Raw genomic sequence first — 18,424 nt, forward strand, 5'->3', positions numbered from 1 at the left:
AGGCAGGCTGGCAGGCAGAAGTGGTTAGAGGCAATCAGGCAGGCAGGCAGGCAGCGGTTGGGAGCCAGCAGTCCTGGATTGTGAGAGGGATGTCCAACTGCCCACCAGGATCAGGCCTACACAGGCAGTCAGGCATCCCTCGAGGGGTCCCAGATTAGAGATGGTGCAGGCTGGGCTGAGGGACACCCCCCTATGCACGAATTTTGTGCACCAGACCTCTAGTTATAAATAGAATCATATAACATATTTTAGAGCTTAGCTTCTTTCAGTCTTAACATAATGACTGTTACATGCATCAATATTCCATTCCATTTTATTACTAATAAATATTTTATTGTATGGATATACCACATTTTTTATACAAATGGTGAACATTTATGATGTTTCTAGTTTGGGGCTACTACAAAAAAAGATGTAAGAACTGCTGTGTACAGGGTTTTATGTGGAATATATTTTTGTTTCTTTTGAATAAATATCCAGAAGTAGATGGCTATTATGTAATAGAAGTTTAACTAAAAACAAAACAACAACAACAATAAAAACAATAAAAAACCTCCCAATCAATTTCAGTGGATGAGCTTTTCTGTGGCTCCACATTCTTGCAACATTTGGTAGTCAGTCTGTTTAATTTTAGCCATTCTATATTGTTCACTGACAAGCCAGTTACTATACTATAACTGTTGTACAAAGAAAAACATATAGTATAGTAACTGGCTTGTTAGTGAATTATATATGTATAGTCAGACTGAGGCAAGCACAGATTTAATAGTAATGCAACTATATTAAAAGGTGAGGGGGATGAAGGGGAAAAAGCTGCGGGCAGTGTTAGAGACAGAAACTGTCAATTATAACTAGAAGTGGTTAGTCACTGTCTAAAATGTATAAACTGAGAAACCATCTATGCATACTGTTTAACTACTGTGGCAGTGTGGAATTGTATGATTGTTCCCAAATTCCTGGAAATAATCCCAGAGATGTATTTAGCCCTACCCTTGGCCATGTACCATTCAGCACCTCCTGTAGGTGAAGAATATTTCCTTGCCCCATCATCTGACTAGCTACACGTCTTGGTTGGGCCAGTGGGATATGAGTAATATGCCAGTTCTGCAGTAACGTTAAAGGAGCCGCATATGTCTGCCACCTCTTGCCCTTTTCCCTCTGCCATGATAACGGCATGCCCAAATAGGGCTGCTCTTTCAATCTGGGTCTTGGAAAGGGACACAGAGCTAAAGCAGGGCCATGGCAGCTCACCTATAGCTGTCAACATGTAACATCTGCATGTGCAAGAAATAAATGTTTGAGATCACAGATTCTGAGATGTTAAAGTTGTTTGTCACTAGAGAAAAACTGACTAAACAGGAGACAAATTTTTTTCTATGATTTATGTGTCTTGACATCATCTGATTTTTTTTAATTCACTTTTGTTGAAAGTATTACAGATGTCCCCTTTGGTGTTTTTTTTCCCATTGACCCCCTCCACCCTACCGTTCCCTCCTAGGCTTTCACCACACTATTGTCTATGTCTATGGGCTATGCATATATACATATAAGTTCCTGGTTAATCACTCCCCACCCACCCCTCCAACCCCTCATCTGATTTTTTAAAAACCATGTACATGCATTATTTTGATCAATTTTTCTAATTTATTCTTTTTAAAAAGATGCCTTTCTTTAAACTTTTATGCATTAGCATTCTAATTCATAAGAAGTCTCTCATGAGTAGGATTAGCATGATCAGTCCTCTGAGCCCAATCACATCTAGGAGCACTAAGAAATTTAATTTCCTGAACAGCAAAAGTGAGGCTCCATCAAAGTAATCATTTAACTACAAGACAGATATACTCTAGCCAAAGATCTCTATCTATCTAAACTCCAAACTCTGCAGTGAAAGTTAAAAAGTAACTGAACATTTGAAAGAAACACTAATGCCCAGAAAATACTTATTGAGGAGCTCCAACATTTCTAATATCACCATACACAAATAGATTTTTAAAATTTCTTTAATTTGAACTTTATTCAATCATCATATTTCATGATACAGGTTTAATTTTTCTATTTTAAAATGTTTTAATGAATAAAATACAAAATTATGAGATTTATTTTACCTAAATAAGATAAAAAATTATCAAGTCATTTGGATATATTTAGCAGAAGATTTTAATAAATGTTTATTGAATAAAAGTACATGAATGAATTAATGATTGAATCAGCAACCATATGGTTAAAATGCTTGGAGAGTTTGTTCCACTAATTGAAAATTTCCATGTTTACTAATAAAAAGCTTTTATAGATATCACAGGTTTATTTTAATTTCAACGTATCTATGATTATTAACATACAATAACACTGTTATACTTCTTTTTAAAATAAATTTAGAAAGGCCTTACCTACAACCATAAGTCTGAATTAATGAGGTTTTATGGGAAGCCATAATTTCAACCAAAGACAAAATATACTAGTATATGCATTTTTGCATCACTACAGAATCTCTGAAGTAGGAACTAAAAAAAAAAAAATCATCTGTGTGAATAAACTATTTACTGGTTTAAAAATAATTAAACTTACACTGTTGCTAAAGTATTCAGACCTTTCTCCAATAAAAGGGATCTCTGTAATATCAGAAAAGTGTTTAGAGCTCTAGGCTTCTAGTGGCTGGTGCCATATTTTTTATTTACCAGGTATTCCAGTACATGTCTCCCAGGTATGCCTTCATGAGGGTGAAAGTGAGCAGCCCTTTTATGGCTCTACTGAGGATAAAGACCACATTCCCACCATGGCCTACAAGGCCCTGACAGACCTCAACCTGCCAGCTGCGCTCACCTCATTTCACTACTTCCCTCCTTTTGCTCCAGCTACACTGGTGTTCATTAGTTCAGTTCCCCAGATGCTTCATGTACCTTCTTCCCTCATAAGAGTCTTAGCACCTGCTGTTCTCTCCACCTAAAATGTTCTCCATCCTCCGCTTCCCCCTAACTCCTAGTTATTTCCTCCATATCATCCAGATAACAGCTTAAATATCACTTTTTCAGGAACACTGTGCCTAACTTCTCACACTAGTTCACATCCCCCTATTATATGTTCTCATAATCCCCCATACTTCACTTTCACAGCATGTTTCACAGTTTATTTGTAATAATATTAATAAGCAGCCCCCTCCCCCAAACATACTAGATTTAAACTCCATGAAGGCAGGAGCTTTTGTTTACCACTGTAGAACCAACACCTAGGCAAAGTGCCCAACTATTTAAAAGTACTAAGTATTAACGCTTTGCACTCAGATGTCGAGTGTGACTCAACATGGTTAGCAGTAGAATAAAGCAATCGAAAAAAGCAAGCGAGTGCAAAGTATTAAAAACACATGTGTTAGGTCCATGAAAATGAGCTAACAAATTAATGTACAAACAAACTCTGAAAGGGAAGTGGAAATGAGAGATCACACAGGATGCTGTGTGAGAGGGAAAAGATTTCCTTTCTGTTCATGCATAAACCCAAATTTAGGAAAGAACATGTAAAGGAAGAATGATGACCCCTACTCCCTCTATACTTAGAAAACATATAATACACTCATGTGTTATTATGATATTATATACATAATACAAGCTTAATAATATACCCTTCCTGGAGACTTAAGAACCTTAAATGAACCCATAGAGTTGAAAAATATTTTTAATTTCAGATCCATAATTTGAAAGAATATTCACAAAACAACAACTGTTGTTTTCTTCATCTATATATATAAAAGCCTAAGCGACTGAACGACCGAATGACCAGTCGCTATGACATGCACTGACCACCAGGGGGAAGATGCTCAACACAGGAGCTGCCCCCTGGTGGTCAGTGCACTCCCACAGCCAGCCTCCTGTGGCTGGCCAACCTCCCATGGTCCTACCCCCAGCCGGCCACCCTGATAGGCCCTGATCGCTAGCCAGGCGGAAGGACCCCACCCGTGCACAAATTCATGTACCAGGCCTCAGTAATGAAATCATATGCCATATTATTACACTCAAATGATCACTGACTTATGAGATTTCTAGGATCCTTTCTGAAGCTAAGATTATTTAAACCCATTAACCCTGTTTCAAAAAAAGAAATGGGATTTTTATAGTTTTGGTGTACATTTTACCAGTGTAATAATACACAAGTCAGTCATCCTATCTAATAATAGACAAATATGCAAATTGACCGCACCTTCGCTACGCCCAAGCCACACCCACCAGCCAAGCCACGCCCGCCAACCAATCAGGACGAATATGCAAATTAGCCCAACAAAGATGGCAGCTAATTTGCATATCAGGACAGCGTAGAAAGAAGCCTAGAGCTGCAGAAGGGAGCAAAGCTGCGGAAAAGCAAGCAAGCCAGGGGGAGGAGAAGGGAGGAGCGGAGGCGGGGCCGGGGGAGAAGGAAGTTGAGCAGGTGGGCTGGCGGAGAAGGGAGGAGTGGAGGCGGGGCCGGGGGAGAAGGGAGAAGTGGAGGCGGGGCCAGGGGAGAAGGAAGGAGAGCGGGCTGGCAGAGAAGGCTAGGCGGGGGAGAAGGGAGGGGCGGAGGCGGGGCCGGGGGAGAAGGGAAAAGCAGGCGGGCTGGCGGAGAAGGCAGGCCGGGGGAGAAGGGAGGAGAGCTGGCTGGCAGAGAACGCGGGGCGGGGGACAAGGGAGGAGAGCAGGTAGGGCGGGGTAGAGTGCAGCAGGAAACCCTATTGCAGGATTTTTCCTGCAACGGGAACTCTAGTTTCTATATAAACCAGGTGAGGAAACATTGCTAACTATAATCACGTAAGGAGTATAGGTCACTTATTATTAGAAGGTGAACCTAAAGGAAGTACTAATTGATTTGAAAACAATGAGGGGAAACAAATTTAAAAAAATGTATGTGCTTAAGGTTTTTATCAGCTGGTGACAAGAATTCTTTAGCATGGTTTTGGCAAATCATCCTGTTTGCTGACGCCCTTTGTATTCATACTAAATTTATTTGTTGAAATGAGTAATTCAGGTTCTGAATATTATTCCTTATAGAACAATCTCTACATGTCCCCTTCAATGGTATAGAAAGAAGCAAAAAGGACAAATAAAACAAATAGAAATTTTGCTTGTTCATTTTAAATACTATGTACTCCACACAATTACTATCTCCTACCAGTTAAAATTATTTAACACATTTTTTTGAGGGACAGGTTATACATCTCTGAGGTTTTAAATATTTTCCTTACTCTCTTCTCACATAATACTGGCAGGAGAAATGTGAAAATAACATTTACTTGTAAGTATAAAAGAAATCTGAACACTGATTTAAGTAATTTTTTCATAAATATATATCTTGGTACATAATACAAATGTCTCCTGAGTATCCTGAACAAATAGCTCTTCCCTTTTATAATAAAGATTATATCTTTATCTCTTATTTATAAATTCTAGTTCAATGATTTTAGTAGCTTCTGAATTATCTAATCTAGTATATCCATTTTGAATAACAAATGTAGCTGTGTAACAATATAAAAATATATAAACCACCTAAGGTCACATTTACACTGAAGTTCACAGACGTAATGCATTAAAAGACATGCAATTTCTCACCTTACATTCTTCCTGGCAAATATCTGTTCCAAAGTTAGTGAAAATCCCACACATACAAAAATAAGTGAAAAACTAAACAAGATTTTTCTTCCCATCAAGAAATGAATCCGTTTCTTCAAACCAAGCACATCTGTTAATGCATAAATGCAAACAGAGCAGAGGCAGTACTTTTCATACTATGTGACTGACCACAAATTTAACCAATAAAAAGGCAACATTCCTAGGATGTATTAGATATGGGGGAGGGTAAAAGGAGGAGCCTGGTACTGGTTAATTTGAAATCGGGATTTCAAAAAAACAGGGTGAAACCAATGGGTCTATTTAGGTTAGTCTTCTCAACAACAGATTATTAGGGAGCAGATTTTCTACGGAAAATCTGCCAATTAAGCTCTGTTTAGAAATTGGCATTGTTTTGATACTCTAACTCAATAAGAATTTCATACTGTTTTGCAGCAAGCTATTAAATTCTCTTCAAAAAATCCAAGAACTAGACATTATTACAAGCATTTTTCAGGTAAATAAAAGAGTGAAAATCCTGAAATTTACCTGATTTTACTTGTGCCCTAGTTCACACTTTTGTCCTGCATTTCATGACTCCATTTGCTGAAAAATATGAAATGTAATAGTAAAGAACACTGGCTTCAGAGTCGGACAGCACTCCAGGGCATTCCCAGCTCCAGTCCTGACTAGTTATGTGATACTGGGAAAGTTCCTTTTCCTCCTGAGCCTAGTGTTTCCATCTGCAGATGGGGAAAAAAGTAGTTAAAGAATCATTGTGAAGACTAAATGAGGTCCTTTATAGCCATATCCTATATAATAAAAGACTAGGTGGCGTCGTGCAACATCTTCACAAGATGGCTGCTGCGACATTGTCACAAGATGGCTGCCACAAGATGGCCACCCTCACATTGTCACAAGATGGCCACCACAAGATGGCTGCCACAAGATGGCCAGCAAGGGAGGGCAGTTTTGGGTGATTAGGCCAGCAGGGGAGGGCAGTTGGGGGCAAACAGGCTGGCAAGGGAGGGCAGTTGCGGGTGACCAGGCCTGCAGGGGAGGGCAGTTAAGGGCAACCAGACCAGCAGGGGAGGGCAGTTGGGGGTGACAGGCTGGCAGGGGAGGGCAGTTGGGAGCAACCAGGCCAGCAGAGGAGAGCAGTTGGCGGCGACCGGGCCAGCAGGGGAGCAGTTAGGCATCAATCAGGCCGACAGGGGAGTGGTTAGGGGGCAATCAGGCTGACAGGCAGAAGTGGTTAGGGGCAATTAGGCAGGCAGGCGAGCGGTTAGGAGCAAGCAGTCCCGGATGATGAGAGGGATGTCGGACAGCCAGTTTAGGCCGATCCCCTGTGGCAGGCAGACTTCCCCCAAGGGATTCCATGTTGGAGAGGGTGCAGGCCGGGTTGAGGGACACACACACACACACACACACACGCCCGTGCATGAATTTCGTGCACTGGGCCTCTAGTCTATCTTGAAAAAAGAACAAAGTTGAATGCATCACACTTCCTGATTTCAAAACTACATTACAAAGCTAGAGTAATTAAAACAGTACACTACTGGCACAAAGACAGGTATTTAGATCAAAAGAACAGAACAGAAAGCCTAGAAATAAGGGGGCCAAGAACACACAATGGAGAAAAGACAGTCTCTTCAACAAATGATGCTAGAAAAACTGAATATTTACATGCAAAAGAATGATATTGGATCCTTATTCATACCGTACACAAAAATCAAATTAAAAAATGGATTAAATACTTAAAACTTAGAAGAAAGCAAAAGGGGAAAGCTTCATGACATTGGCCTTGGCAATAATTTCATGACTGTGACACCAAAGTACAGGCACTAAAAGCAAAAAGAGACAACTGAGATTACATCAAACTAAAAAGCTTCTACACAGCAAAAGAAACAATCAACAGAGTGAAAAGACAACCTACCAAATGGGAGAAAATATTTTCAAAAGGGTTATATGGGAAAATGTCTGGTAAAGGATTAATTCCAAAATATATAAGGAAAAAATCAATAGCAAAAATAATAAATTAATAATCCAATTTAAAAAAGGGCCTTAACCACGGGGCATAGGCTACCAAGGAGACAGAACTGAATCTCACATCACCCTGCTTGGCCCCGGAGGATGGCTGGTTAGCCAGAGACGGGTAAGATTCCTCAGGGAAGGAACAACCTAATACAGGCACAGTCGCAGTGGGGCCATCAGGAGAGAACATTTATACACATCTCAATTGGGATTAACCAAAATTTCAAGTGCTCAGTAACCATGTGTGGCTAGTGGCCACTCTATTGGTCAGGGCAAATACAGAACATCTCCTCCAGCTGCCAGAGCAGGAGTTCATGGTCCCCCATGAGAGTAGCAGCTGTATTTAACCACATGGCTGCCCAAATCCCTGGTCAGGAGGAGGTGGGAGCGCAAGTACATGGTGATCCTATACTGTGATGATAATGGTTCTGTGAACACTCAGAAACCTTAGTGTTAGTCCCTTAGTTCTTAACATTACATAAATCTGCTTCGGTTATATTTTCATGCATAAGCATCTACATAACATTTTTTATTTTAAATCAAGTACCATTTTAATATATTTCATGACTTGATGATGCTAAAATTTTAATATAGCACTTTTTCTGTTGTTGAAGTCTTCTCCCACTTGGTTAAGAATATTTAGAAGCTACTAGGTTTCACACGTGTTTTAGAATAGAAGTCACAGTTAAGATGTGATTGTTTGAGAATAGCTCATCTTGTGACTTTGAAGGAAAAAAGCAGTAACAAAAAAATGCTAATATGATAGCTTGCAGGCTATAAAGCACTAGAGTATCACCTACCTGCCTGGCATGGTACTTGCCTGCTCAGATGCTGAGCAGTGGGTTTCATTACAGGAGAGAAAAACCCTGAATTTCCAAGGCTATAAGCAAACCTGCTGTTTGCTACCAAGGAAGATATCCTTGACTACCTTTCAACTGTTCACTATACAAACATCCTAAAGATATTCCAGAACAAGGAGCAGTTAGTGATTCACTCACAAGATATGAAGAAAATGCACAGGCACATATAAAATATCCCCTCAGCAATCTCCATAAGAGAACAGGAAGTTATGTATGCATGCTGCCTTCTTTCCGACCTAAAATACCTTAGGTTTACTTCCTTTTCTGATTTACCATATATTGCTAAATGAAATTTTACCTGGAAGTTTGAATATAAAAATCTATCTTCCCATAATCAGATTAAATTATGTTCTCATGGGGGAAATATTTGCCTTAAGGAGCATTTAGCATTTGCCAGACCATCTATCTCTATTCATCCAATTATTCTCAGACTGAAAAATCATATTAGTCAATTGTTCAAATGAAATATAAAGGTCTTTGCACACTGATTCAAAATCCAAATCCATCCCCCTCCTACAAAACCCTGCACGACATGGCCCTCGCTGGTCTCTCTCGCCTCATTTTATGCCAGCCCTTCTCCCCGCCATGCTCCAGCACTGGCTGGCCCTCAGCTTTTCAACACCCTCCACATGCCAAGCTTTTTTGCACATCAGTGGCTCTGCTCTAACTTTCCCTGCATTCTCTTCACTCTCACCATAATATGTATCCCTACTTGTACTGAGACATTTATTTTCCTGTTGCTTATTTACAGTGCATTTTCTCACCAGAAGGCCTGGCTCCTTGAGGGCAGGGATTGTGTCTAAGTAACTGAAATAAACCTAGAGGCTAAGCTGGTGCTCAATAAAAGGTACTGAATAATGTCACATAATTAATTACCACTTCCTGCCCGAAACCGGTTTGGCTCAGTGGATAGAGCGTCGGCCTGCGGACTGAAGGGTCCCAGGTTCGATTCCGGTCAAGGGCATGTACCTTGGTTGCGGGCACATCCCCAGTAGGGGGTGTGCAGGAGGCAGCTGATCAATGTTTCTCTCTCATCGATGTTTCTCTCTCATAGATGTTTCTAACTCTCTATCCCTCTCTCTTCCTCTCTATAAAAAAAATAAATAATAATAATAATAATAATAATAATAATTACCACTTCCTGCCTCATGATTATGACTCCCAGGGCCTAAATATTTAGGCAACTATAACTAGAAAAATCAACTAACTCAAGTATTCCATCAAATCCAGTAGTTTGGCCCTAACTGGTTTGGCTCAGCTGATAGAGCATCGGCCTGCAGACTGAAGAATTGGGGTTTATTCTGGTCAAGGGCACATGCCTGGCTGTGGGCTCGATCCCCAGTAGGGGTGTGCAGGAGGCAGCTGGTCAATGATCCTCTCTCATCATTGATGTTTCTATCTCTCTCTCCCTCTCCCTGTCTGAAATCAATAAAAAAATATTTTTAAAAAATTCAGTAGTTTGAAAATGCAAACGGACAAAACCCAAGTTACATCAGTTCATTAGCAAACTACCACAGTATGTGTACTTCTTGTTCCTTATTGGAGGGTATGACTCTGTGATGGTTAATTTTATGTATTAAGTTGACTGGGCCAGGAGTTGCCCATATATTTGGTTAAACATTATCTGGGCGTGTTTCTGGGTGTTTCTCAATGAGATTAATATTTGCATCAGTAGACTAAGTGAAACAGATTGCACTCCCCAATGTGAGTGGGTCTCATCCAATCCACTGGAAGTCTGAATAGGACAAAAAGATGGAGTAAGGGAGACTTTACTCTCTTTACCTGTCCTGGAACAGGAACTTCAGTCTTCTCCTGCCTTCAAACTCAAACTAAGACTGGAACCACACCCTCAGCTCTCCCAAGTCTCAGCTTGCTGACTGCAGATTTGGGACTTCTCAGCCTCTATAATTGCATGAGCCAATTCCTATAAATGGATGGATGGATGGGTAGATGAATGGATGGATGAATTGATATATAAATAAATATATCTCCTATTATTTCTTTTTCTCTGGAGAATTTAGACTAATGCAGACTCTTTCTTCTTCTTCTTCTTCTTTTTCTTCTCCTTCTTCTCCTTCTTCTCCTTCTTCTCCTTCTTCTCCTTCTTCTTCTTCTTCTTCTTCTTCTTCTTCTTCTCATTTTTTTTTTGTGGTGCAGACTCTATATCAAAGTTCACAGCCTAACTGCTGCCATGATTTCTACCAATTTTCATCAAATCAACTTCTGAGTTGATTAGAACCAAGTTAGTAAATGAAATACTTATAAGTGCTTTTGATTTAAATATTAATGCTTCTTACTTTAGATTCCCTTTTGACTTCTTGGAACATGGATAATGTATCAAATTAGTGGCACATATTTACATTCCTGGCTCTCAAGCTAAACTGAGATAGGAAGCCTGTTCTTTCATAAATTTGCCCATTAGACAAACATTCATTGTCATGTGCTAGATGTCAGGAATACAAGGTAAAAAAGACCCAGTCCTAGCCCCCAAGAAGCTCCCAGCCCAGTGATGTGTAGAAATGTGAACACATAATTGCTGGTTGAACACCTTTAGGATGTTGCACCTAACAAACCAGTGACCTTCACTTCATGAGGTCAGTGTGCATCCCTTGATGCTGGGATCTATGAGCTACTATAACACAGCTTAAAGTAAGTTCTTTTACTTGTAGTACAAAAAGGACCTTTATTGAAAGGGATTTCTAGATAACAAATTTGGTGTAATGATAGAGGCATGGACTGGAAGGGAGGTTTGTGGGACGGGGAGAACCTAACAGAGCTGGGTCCTAGGGAGAAAGAGGCCTCCCCCACTCTCAGAAACGCTCTCACCAAGTATCTACTGGTTTCCCACCTCAACAGACAGAAATCAGTTAAAATTCACTAAAACAAAATTTGTATTGAGAATATATGCTATCTGATGTTACCCTATACTTTAAGCCATCATTTATAAGAAGAGCAATATGAATTCTTTGGACAAAAATTAATTAGCACACTTAATTTCAAAGAGAGCAATGTGTCCAACTACTCAGTAAAAATCCAAGATGTTGTATGCTAAATAATTAAATTTGGAAAATTTAACTTAAAACTTAAGTAAGTTTTAAAAGTGGCACATGAACATATTATTCGTAGTGTTAAAAATGATACCTATAAACTGGTTACAGATTCATTCATTTGTGTTATTTTCATAATTAGTAAGGACTGCTAGGAACAAAATAAAAAGATAATGGTTTAAACCTGTGGAAAAATTATTCCTGTCCAGAACACCTCATTTCTTTTCTTCCTTCTATTTTCTCACTCCTACTTTTTCTCTCTTGTAGTATAAAACACTCAAAAGTTTTCATTTACTTTTATAGTTTTTAAATTTATATATTATAATTTACATATTATTACATTTAAATAATATATATATATAAAGCCTAATATGCTAATTGTCGCTCTGACCGTTTGACTGGTCGACCAGTCACTGTGATGCGTACTGACCACTAGGAGATAGATGCTCTAACTGGTAGGTTAGCTTGCTGCTGGGGTCCAGCCAATCAGGACTGGGCGAGATAGGCCGGACACGCCCTGGAGCCAACCTCCCCCAGTCCCTCCCCTGCCGGCCAATTTCCTGCGGTCCCTCCCCGGCCTCTAAAATATTTCTTCTAATTAATTTCCTTTCAATGTGCACAAATCTGTGCACCAGGCCTCTAGTCTAGAAATAATCCCGGAGAATTTTCATTTTGCTGAGGAATGCAAAGGCTAAAAGAGTGACCTCCAGTCATTCCTCATCACCATAGATCAACTAGTCCCCACTGACCTCACTGACAGAACAGATCTGGCCTGTCTACCAGATTCTTAAACCTCTCCAGGGAATGAGATGCTAAAACATAATATTCCAGGAAGTAACAGTATCTTTCTTTTCCTAGTGAGAAAAAATTATCTTTAATTTCTTATAACTCAAAGTTCCCTGCTGAAATAGAAGCCTATGTTCTTTTGTTTGGTTCTCAGCCAAGTTAGAGAAGACCTGAGGAATAACTTAATATGCATATTAAAATAACTCCCGGGAACTTCACAAAGGATATCAAAGAACAGCATTGTCAGGCCCCCCTAGATCCTACACAGAAGTTTAATTATATAACAAGGATTTTAAAGATCAGGCCTGAATATTAGTAAGATTATATGGCACTACATACACATTTCTTTAGTTCCACCTTGGAATAGATATGAGAAGAAATAACCACTGTACCAAAAAGTAGCGAGAATGAGAAGATAAGAGATCTCATTCATTTTGGATAGAGGAAAAATTATGTTTAATAATTTAATCAGGTAAAATGAAGCACTCAATATTCATCACTAGTAGTTATACACAGCATGTAATCATGGGTCTTACCCTTACTGCTTCTTCTTCCTCACTTAAAGCTGTTATTTTAACTTCCTGTCACATTTCCATAGCAACTAATGCCTCAATTTTTACAGCTACAGCACAAGGAATTATTTCTAACTATTCTAAAGGCTCCAATATCAATTGTCAACGTTGTTAAAACTTTTGTCTATCCTTCGGAAAAGCTAGCTTCTCCCCTATACAGCGTGAAGGCATCACCCTTAGCCTAAACATCCCCATCAACTGATCTAATTTCAAAATATCAATCTTTCTTCTTAGTTGACAGGGGTAGGCTCTGAGAGAAATCAAATAATAATACCCTACTGCCCCACCTGAGTGCTAAACCAACAGAAATAAAACTAAGGGTAAGATAAGTGGAGAAGCAAATATCACCTTCATTACTGTGCAAGGCCAGAATGGAGGGCAAAGTTCAGTGCAGGAACAAGATGGATTGTAACTGAACCCCTTTCCCCGGAAGACAGACATGGCAGACTATTCTGGAAGCACTGGACTCTCCATAGGGAAGAGAAGCCTGCCCCAGGAGAACCAGGAAAAACGCACTCAGTGGGCAAGCTGGGTCCCCACAAGGAAATAAAGAAGAGCTTCCTCAATTTATCACAGATGTCACCCCTCCTCACCTGGCAGAGAAATAAGGAGTTACACTAATTTAAATCCTTCTACTTGGAAGGAAATACTAGGAAAGAGGGAAACTTGTTCTCCTTCCTGCCCCTCCCCCAACATTTCAAGAACTACAAACAGTATTCTTTGGGGACAAGGTGTCTACTGGTTTCCATATACTTCTAGTAACCCATGGACATGCAAATTATAATAAGAACTAGTAGCCCATTTGCAGGAAAAATCCTGCAAGTGGCCGCTGCGGCCGCATGCGCTGCCGCTGCCGCTGCAGCGGTTGCAGCCGCCGCGCCTGCACCCACTCGCTGCTGCCACCCGCCCCGCTCCGCCCCACCCCGCCCAGGCTTTCCCTCTGGCAGCCATCTTGCTTTCTGCTTTTCCTCCGTCTTCCTTCTAAGTTGTCTTCAGTCTTCACTCCACCCTCCCTCAGCGTATGCAAATTAACCATCTTTGTTGGGTAATTTGCATACTCGCCCTGATTGGCTGGTGGGCATGGCTTTGGATGGTGGGCGTGGCTTTGGCGTAGCGAAGGCGCGGTCAATTTGCATATTACTATTTTATTAGGTAGGAAGGAGGATACTTTATTCTTGCCCTGGCTGGTGTGGCTCAGTTGGCTAGAGTGTTATCCCGGACACCTGACTAGATCCTACCCCAAACCCTGTTAAAATCCAACTCTCCATCTACCCAGTCACTACACTGAATGAACCTGAAGATACAAAACCTTACTGATTTATGTAACTTCATAGCTAGTTTCAAACTGGCCCTCAGAACTGTTCAACAATCCCACATTCCTTTGTCAATCTATCTTTTCACATTCCTAGATTAGAAGGCAAAACATATGTTGAAACCTAATTCCTATATGACGGTTTGTTTTTTTAATCCTCACCCAAGGACATGATTACCAATTTTTTTCTTTTAGAGAAAGGGGAGGAGAGAGAGAGAGAGAGAAACATTGATAGATATGTACCTTGGTGTGCCCCAGTCAGGAATCAAACCCGAAACCTTTTGGTGCATTGGACAATGCTCCAACCAACAGAGTCACACTGGCCAGGGTCAGATGATGGTATTAGAAGGCAAGGCCACTGGGAGGTGATTGGGTCATAAGCCCTCATAAATGGGATTATAAAGAGATCCCAATGTGTCAATTATATCTCAATAAAATTTGAAAAAACGAAACAAAAAATAAATAAAAGAGACACCAGAGAGTTGCCTTGGCCCTTCTGCCAATTGAGGTTATAACAAAATGAGAATCATTTATGAACTAAGAAGGGCTCTTAACAGATACTAAATCTGTTAGCACCTTGTTCTTGGATTTCCCAGTCTCCAGACTGTGATAAATTCCTGATGTTTATAAGCCATCCAGTCTACAGTAATTTGTTATAGCAACCCAAATCGACTAAGTAACTATACCTCAGCAAAACAGGGGTACTAAAAGTATTTACTTTTCAGTGTTGTGAGAATTAAATGAATTAATAACTGTAAGGCACCTAAAATAGTATGTGTCACAGAGTACTATTTAATGCCAGCATTGTTATCCTAGACCAGTGGTCCGAAAACTCATTAGTCAACAGAGCCAAATATCAACAGTACAACCATTGAAATTTCTTTTGAGAGCCAAATTTTTTAAACTTAAACTATATTGGTAGGTACATTGTTATTAACTTAATTATGGTGCGTGGTATTTTGTGGAAGAGCCACACTCAAGGGGCCAAAGAGCTGCATGAGGCTCCAAGACGACTCCAAGACGATGATTTCACATCATACCCTCTCTCCTCAAACTTCTTTTTCCTGCTCTTTCTCTTCATTGATGACTTTGCTCAAAACTGAAGTTCTACATCTTCCCATGAACAAATCCTCCAATTTACTTAGTTATACTTTGCCTTCAGTACTACGATAGAAAAAAATTATTATTCCTGAGGTCAACTCCTCCACTTGGGCTCCCCTCTAGTCTACTCAAGGATTTGCTCCTGCAATTATCCTTTCTACGTGAATTATCTATTTCTTCTTCTCTATTGGGGCAATCCCACCAGCATACGAAAATGCCATAAAACAAACCCATCCTGGCTCCACATCTCTCCTCAGATATAGCCCCTTTCCTCTACACATTACAGAAAAATTCCTTGCAAAAACTGTCTCTAGTTCTGGTCTACACTTCCTTCTCTTTCATCCTCTATTGACTCCGCTCCAGTCGCACCTCGCACCACAGCACTCACTCACTGTGCTCCTCCGCCCTGGTCCTTCGGTTCTGGAAAAGCTCCAGCTCATTCTACTTATTGAGAACTCTTCTTCCTGGAAGGATCTACCCACTCTCCTTGCCTAAGGGACTCCCTCTCTTTAGGGATTTCAGCTCAAGTGTAGGGTCCACAAAGATGCTTTCTTCAGCGACCCTATCAAGAGTAGCCAATCTCATCCCCACGTTAGTATCGCCTTAACCAATTATATTTTCTCTACAGCACCAATTACTAGTTAACATGACCTTGTTCATTTAAAAATGTATTTATACGCATTTCCTGCTTTCTCACACCTAGAATATAAACTTTGTAAGAGGAGTAACCTTCACCCCCTTGTTACCTGTTGTATTCCCAATGCCTGGCACAAGAGAAGACAATTTAAAAAAACAGTTGTGGGATGAACCAAAATCGCAAGAAACTCTTACTCTACAAAACAGAGCGAGATTTAAAGAGTTAATTAAATGGCTTGGCCAAGGTCGCACAACCAGTAAATGGCAGCTTTGGGGTTTAAGGCCTGGTCTACTTCCAGAGCTTGCGTTTTTAATTACTGCATCACATGATGACTTCACGAAGACTATTTCCATTTACCATGCTGCTTGCGAGCGGGTGTGAAGGCGCAGGGGTCTAAGTTTCCAAACTATGAGCACGTGGCCCGCACCCTGCGTCCCTGACGCAGACGAGAGCCCCCTCCTTCCTCCCGCCCCGCGCCACCAAGCCCCGCCCCCGTGGTTTTGCCGACCGCGCCAGTGCCGCACTGTGAGCGGGTCCATGTTCCTTTCGCCTCCAGCATCCACATAAAAATAAATGAACACCGATCTAAGTTATATGCCCCTGGATTTCAAAAAGGTTAGATAAGACGTAGATTCTGGAAAGCGGTGCACATTTGTCTCTTTCAACTGAGCGGCTCCGGACTCGGGCCAGGCGCGGCGCAGACAGCCGCAGGGGTCCTTGGCGGGGCGGGGCCTGCTCGCGGGGGCTTGTGGCTCCTTCCTGTACAGCCTCTCTCTTTCGCTCAGGCCCGTGGCGCCAGCAGGATGGGTGCGTAGTCCCTGCAGGGTGGAGGGGATCGCACACATAAGCCGGGAGTTCCCGGGGCAGCGGGCGGGTGGGAGCGGAGAGGAGAGGAGGACGCGGCGGGGAGGACCGACGAGGGAGGCCGGGGAAACTCCGCGCCCGCAGCCACATGGGCCGAAGCCGAAGGGGCCCCGTGCGGCCCAGGCCGCGGAGCCGGCGGAGTGAGGGGAGCTGGGCCGCCGATGCTGCTGCTGAGCCTGGGCCTGGGGCCGAGGCCTTTGGGAAAATGCACCCATTGGAGCGCTTGTGCCCATCCCTTAGTTGGTTCCAGGGAAGCTTAAGTTTTGGACCATGTGCCAAGATGGGATGCGAGAGCTTACCGGCTTGTAGCAGCTGAGGTTAGTGTCTTAGGCGTTAAGTATGACTGGGGCGCTTTTACGGGGAACTAAGGTGACTGTGTTTTTTAGGCAAGTGTCGCGGCCTTCGTACTGCCCGGAAGCTCCGCAGCCACCGGCGCGATCAGAAGTGGCATGATAAACAGTACAAGAAGGCCCATCTGGGCACGGCCCTGAAGGCCAACCCTTTTGGAGGCGCTTCCCATGCCAAGGGGATTGTGCTGGAAAAAGTGTAAGTGCAAGTTCACAGTCTTTTCTTATTTTACTCTGGTAACTCATACATTTAAAGAAGTCGTGGTGTAAACTCTAGGTCTTTGCGTAGCTATAGTATATTTATTTGAGAGTTGGTAACATGAGGGTTCGGAGGTTAGATGACCAAGGGTTTTAATCCCTTAACATGATTCGCTTGGAGGAATTGGGGTGGGGTTGGAGGGGAGAAATAAGAGACAAATCGCAGTATGTGTGGGAACTGTTCTAAGCTGTTGACATCCATGAACTTTTTAATGCAACCAATCACACCTTTCTAGTTGAGAAAACTTGAAGTTTCTTGCCTGAGGTTTACAGCTAAAGTTGAACCACATCACATGAATTTACAGTACTCAACGGTTTTTTTTACTTCATAAAATCATAATCTCCTATCCAATCAAATTTAGTGACGGTCAAGTGTTAATTTCAGAATTTCTTGTTTCCGTCTTTTACAACTATAGAGGGGCAGGTGTCTCCAGTTGTGCTAATGACACTAAGACAGGAGATACTTGGTTGAAATCACAGGCATTTAGCAATTTAGGACTAGATAGAAAAGGTAGAGACAGTACAATTTGTAATACGTTTTGTGCTTAATGAACTAAAATGGATCCCTTTTCAGAAAATCAACACTTGTGCTGTTTATGTTTCAGAGGGGTTGAAGCCAAACAGCCAAATTCTGCTATCAGGAAGTGTGTCAGGGTCCAGCTGATCAAGAATGGCAAAAAAATCACAGCCTTTGTTCCCAACGATGGTTGTTTGAATTTTATTGAGGTAAGTGCTTTTAAGTCTTTTGTAGCTTCTCTTCCTGGGTCTGTTTCCCCCACTTATCTTATATGATGAATATTTTTAGTGATTGCTACCGATACCAGAATAAACTGTCATTTTTATTCCAGGAAAATGACGAAGTTCTGGTTGCTGGATTTGGTCGCAAAGGTCATGCTGTTGGTGACATTCCTGGAGTTCGCTTTAAGGTTGTCAAAGTAGCCAATGTGTCTCTTTTGGCCTTATACAAAGGCAAGAAGGAAAGACCAAGATCCTAAGTTTTGATGGGGAAATCACAGTAGTAATAAATTTTCATATGCCTAAA

The 18,424-nt window shown here is 41.3% G+C and overlaps 2 protein-coding genes across 2 annotated transcripts in view; one reads left to right on the plus strand and one right to left on the minus strand.

Annotated features, from left to right (window-relative positions):
• Window positions 1-5,662, minus strand: part of LOC103305357 (V-type proton ATPase subunit S1-like protein) — a 29,261-nt gene extending 23,599 nt beyond the window's left edge. The window contains exon 1 of the mRNA XM_054714340.1: window positions 5,568-5,662. Coding sequence (XP_054570315.1) covers window positions 5,568-5,662 — 95 coding nt within the window. The remainder of the gene's footprint in view (window positions 1-5,567) is intronic.
• Window positions 5,663-16,636: 10,974 nt separating this feature from the next.
• RPS23 (ribosomal protein S23) lies at window positions 16,637-18,424 on the plus strand. The gene is made up of 4 exons (XM_028139741.2): window positions 16,637-16,720; window positions 17,164-17,323; window positions 17,988-18,108; window positions 18,231-18,424. Exons 1-4 carry the CDS (start codon window positions 16,717-16,719, stop codon window positions 18,375-18,377), a joined length of 432 nt encoding a protein of 143 aa, XP_027995542.2. The 5' UTR covers window positions 16,637-16,716; the 3' UTR covers window positions 18,378-18,424.

This window comes from Eptesicus fuscus, chromosome 4 (assembly GCF_027574615.1).
Source record: "Eptesicus fuscus isolate TK198812 chromosome 4, DD_ASM_mEF_20220401, whole genome shotgun sequence".
Classification (NCBI taxonomy): Eukaryota; Metazoa; Chordata; class Mammalia; order Chiroptera; family Vespertilionidae; genus Eptesicus; species Eptesicus fuscus.

Excerpts from the sequence above, each read along its gene's own strand:
- RPS23 (XM_028139741.2), top strand. Across the intron at positions 17,324-17,987 it reads GGGATTGTGCTGGAAAAAGT|AGGGGTTGAAGCCAAACAGC; the intron begins GTAAGTGCAAGT and ends TTTATGTTTCAG. Across the intron at positions 18,109-18,230 it reads GTTGTTTGAATTTTATTGAG|GAAAATGACGAAGTTCTGGT; the intron begins GTAAGTGCTTTT and ends TTTTTATTCCAG.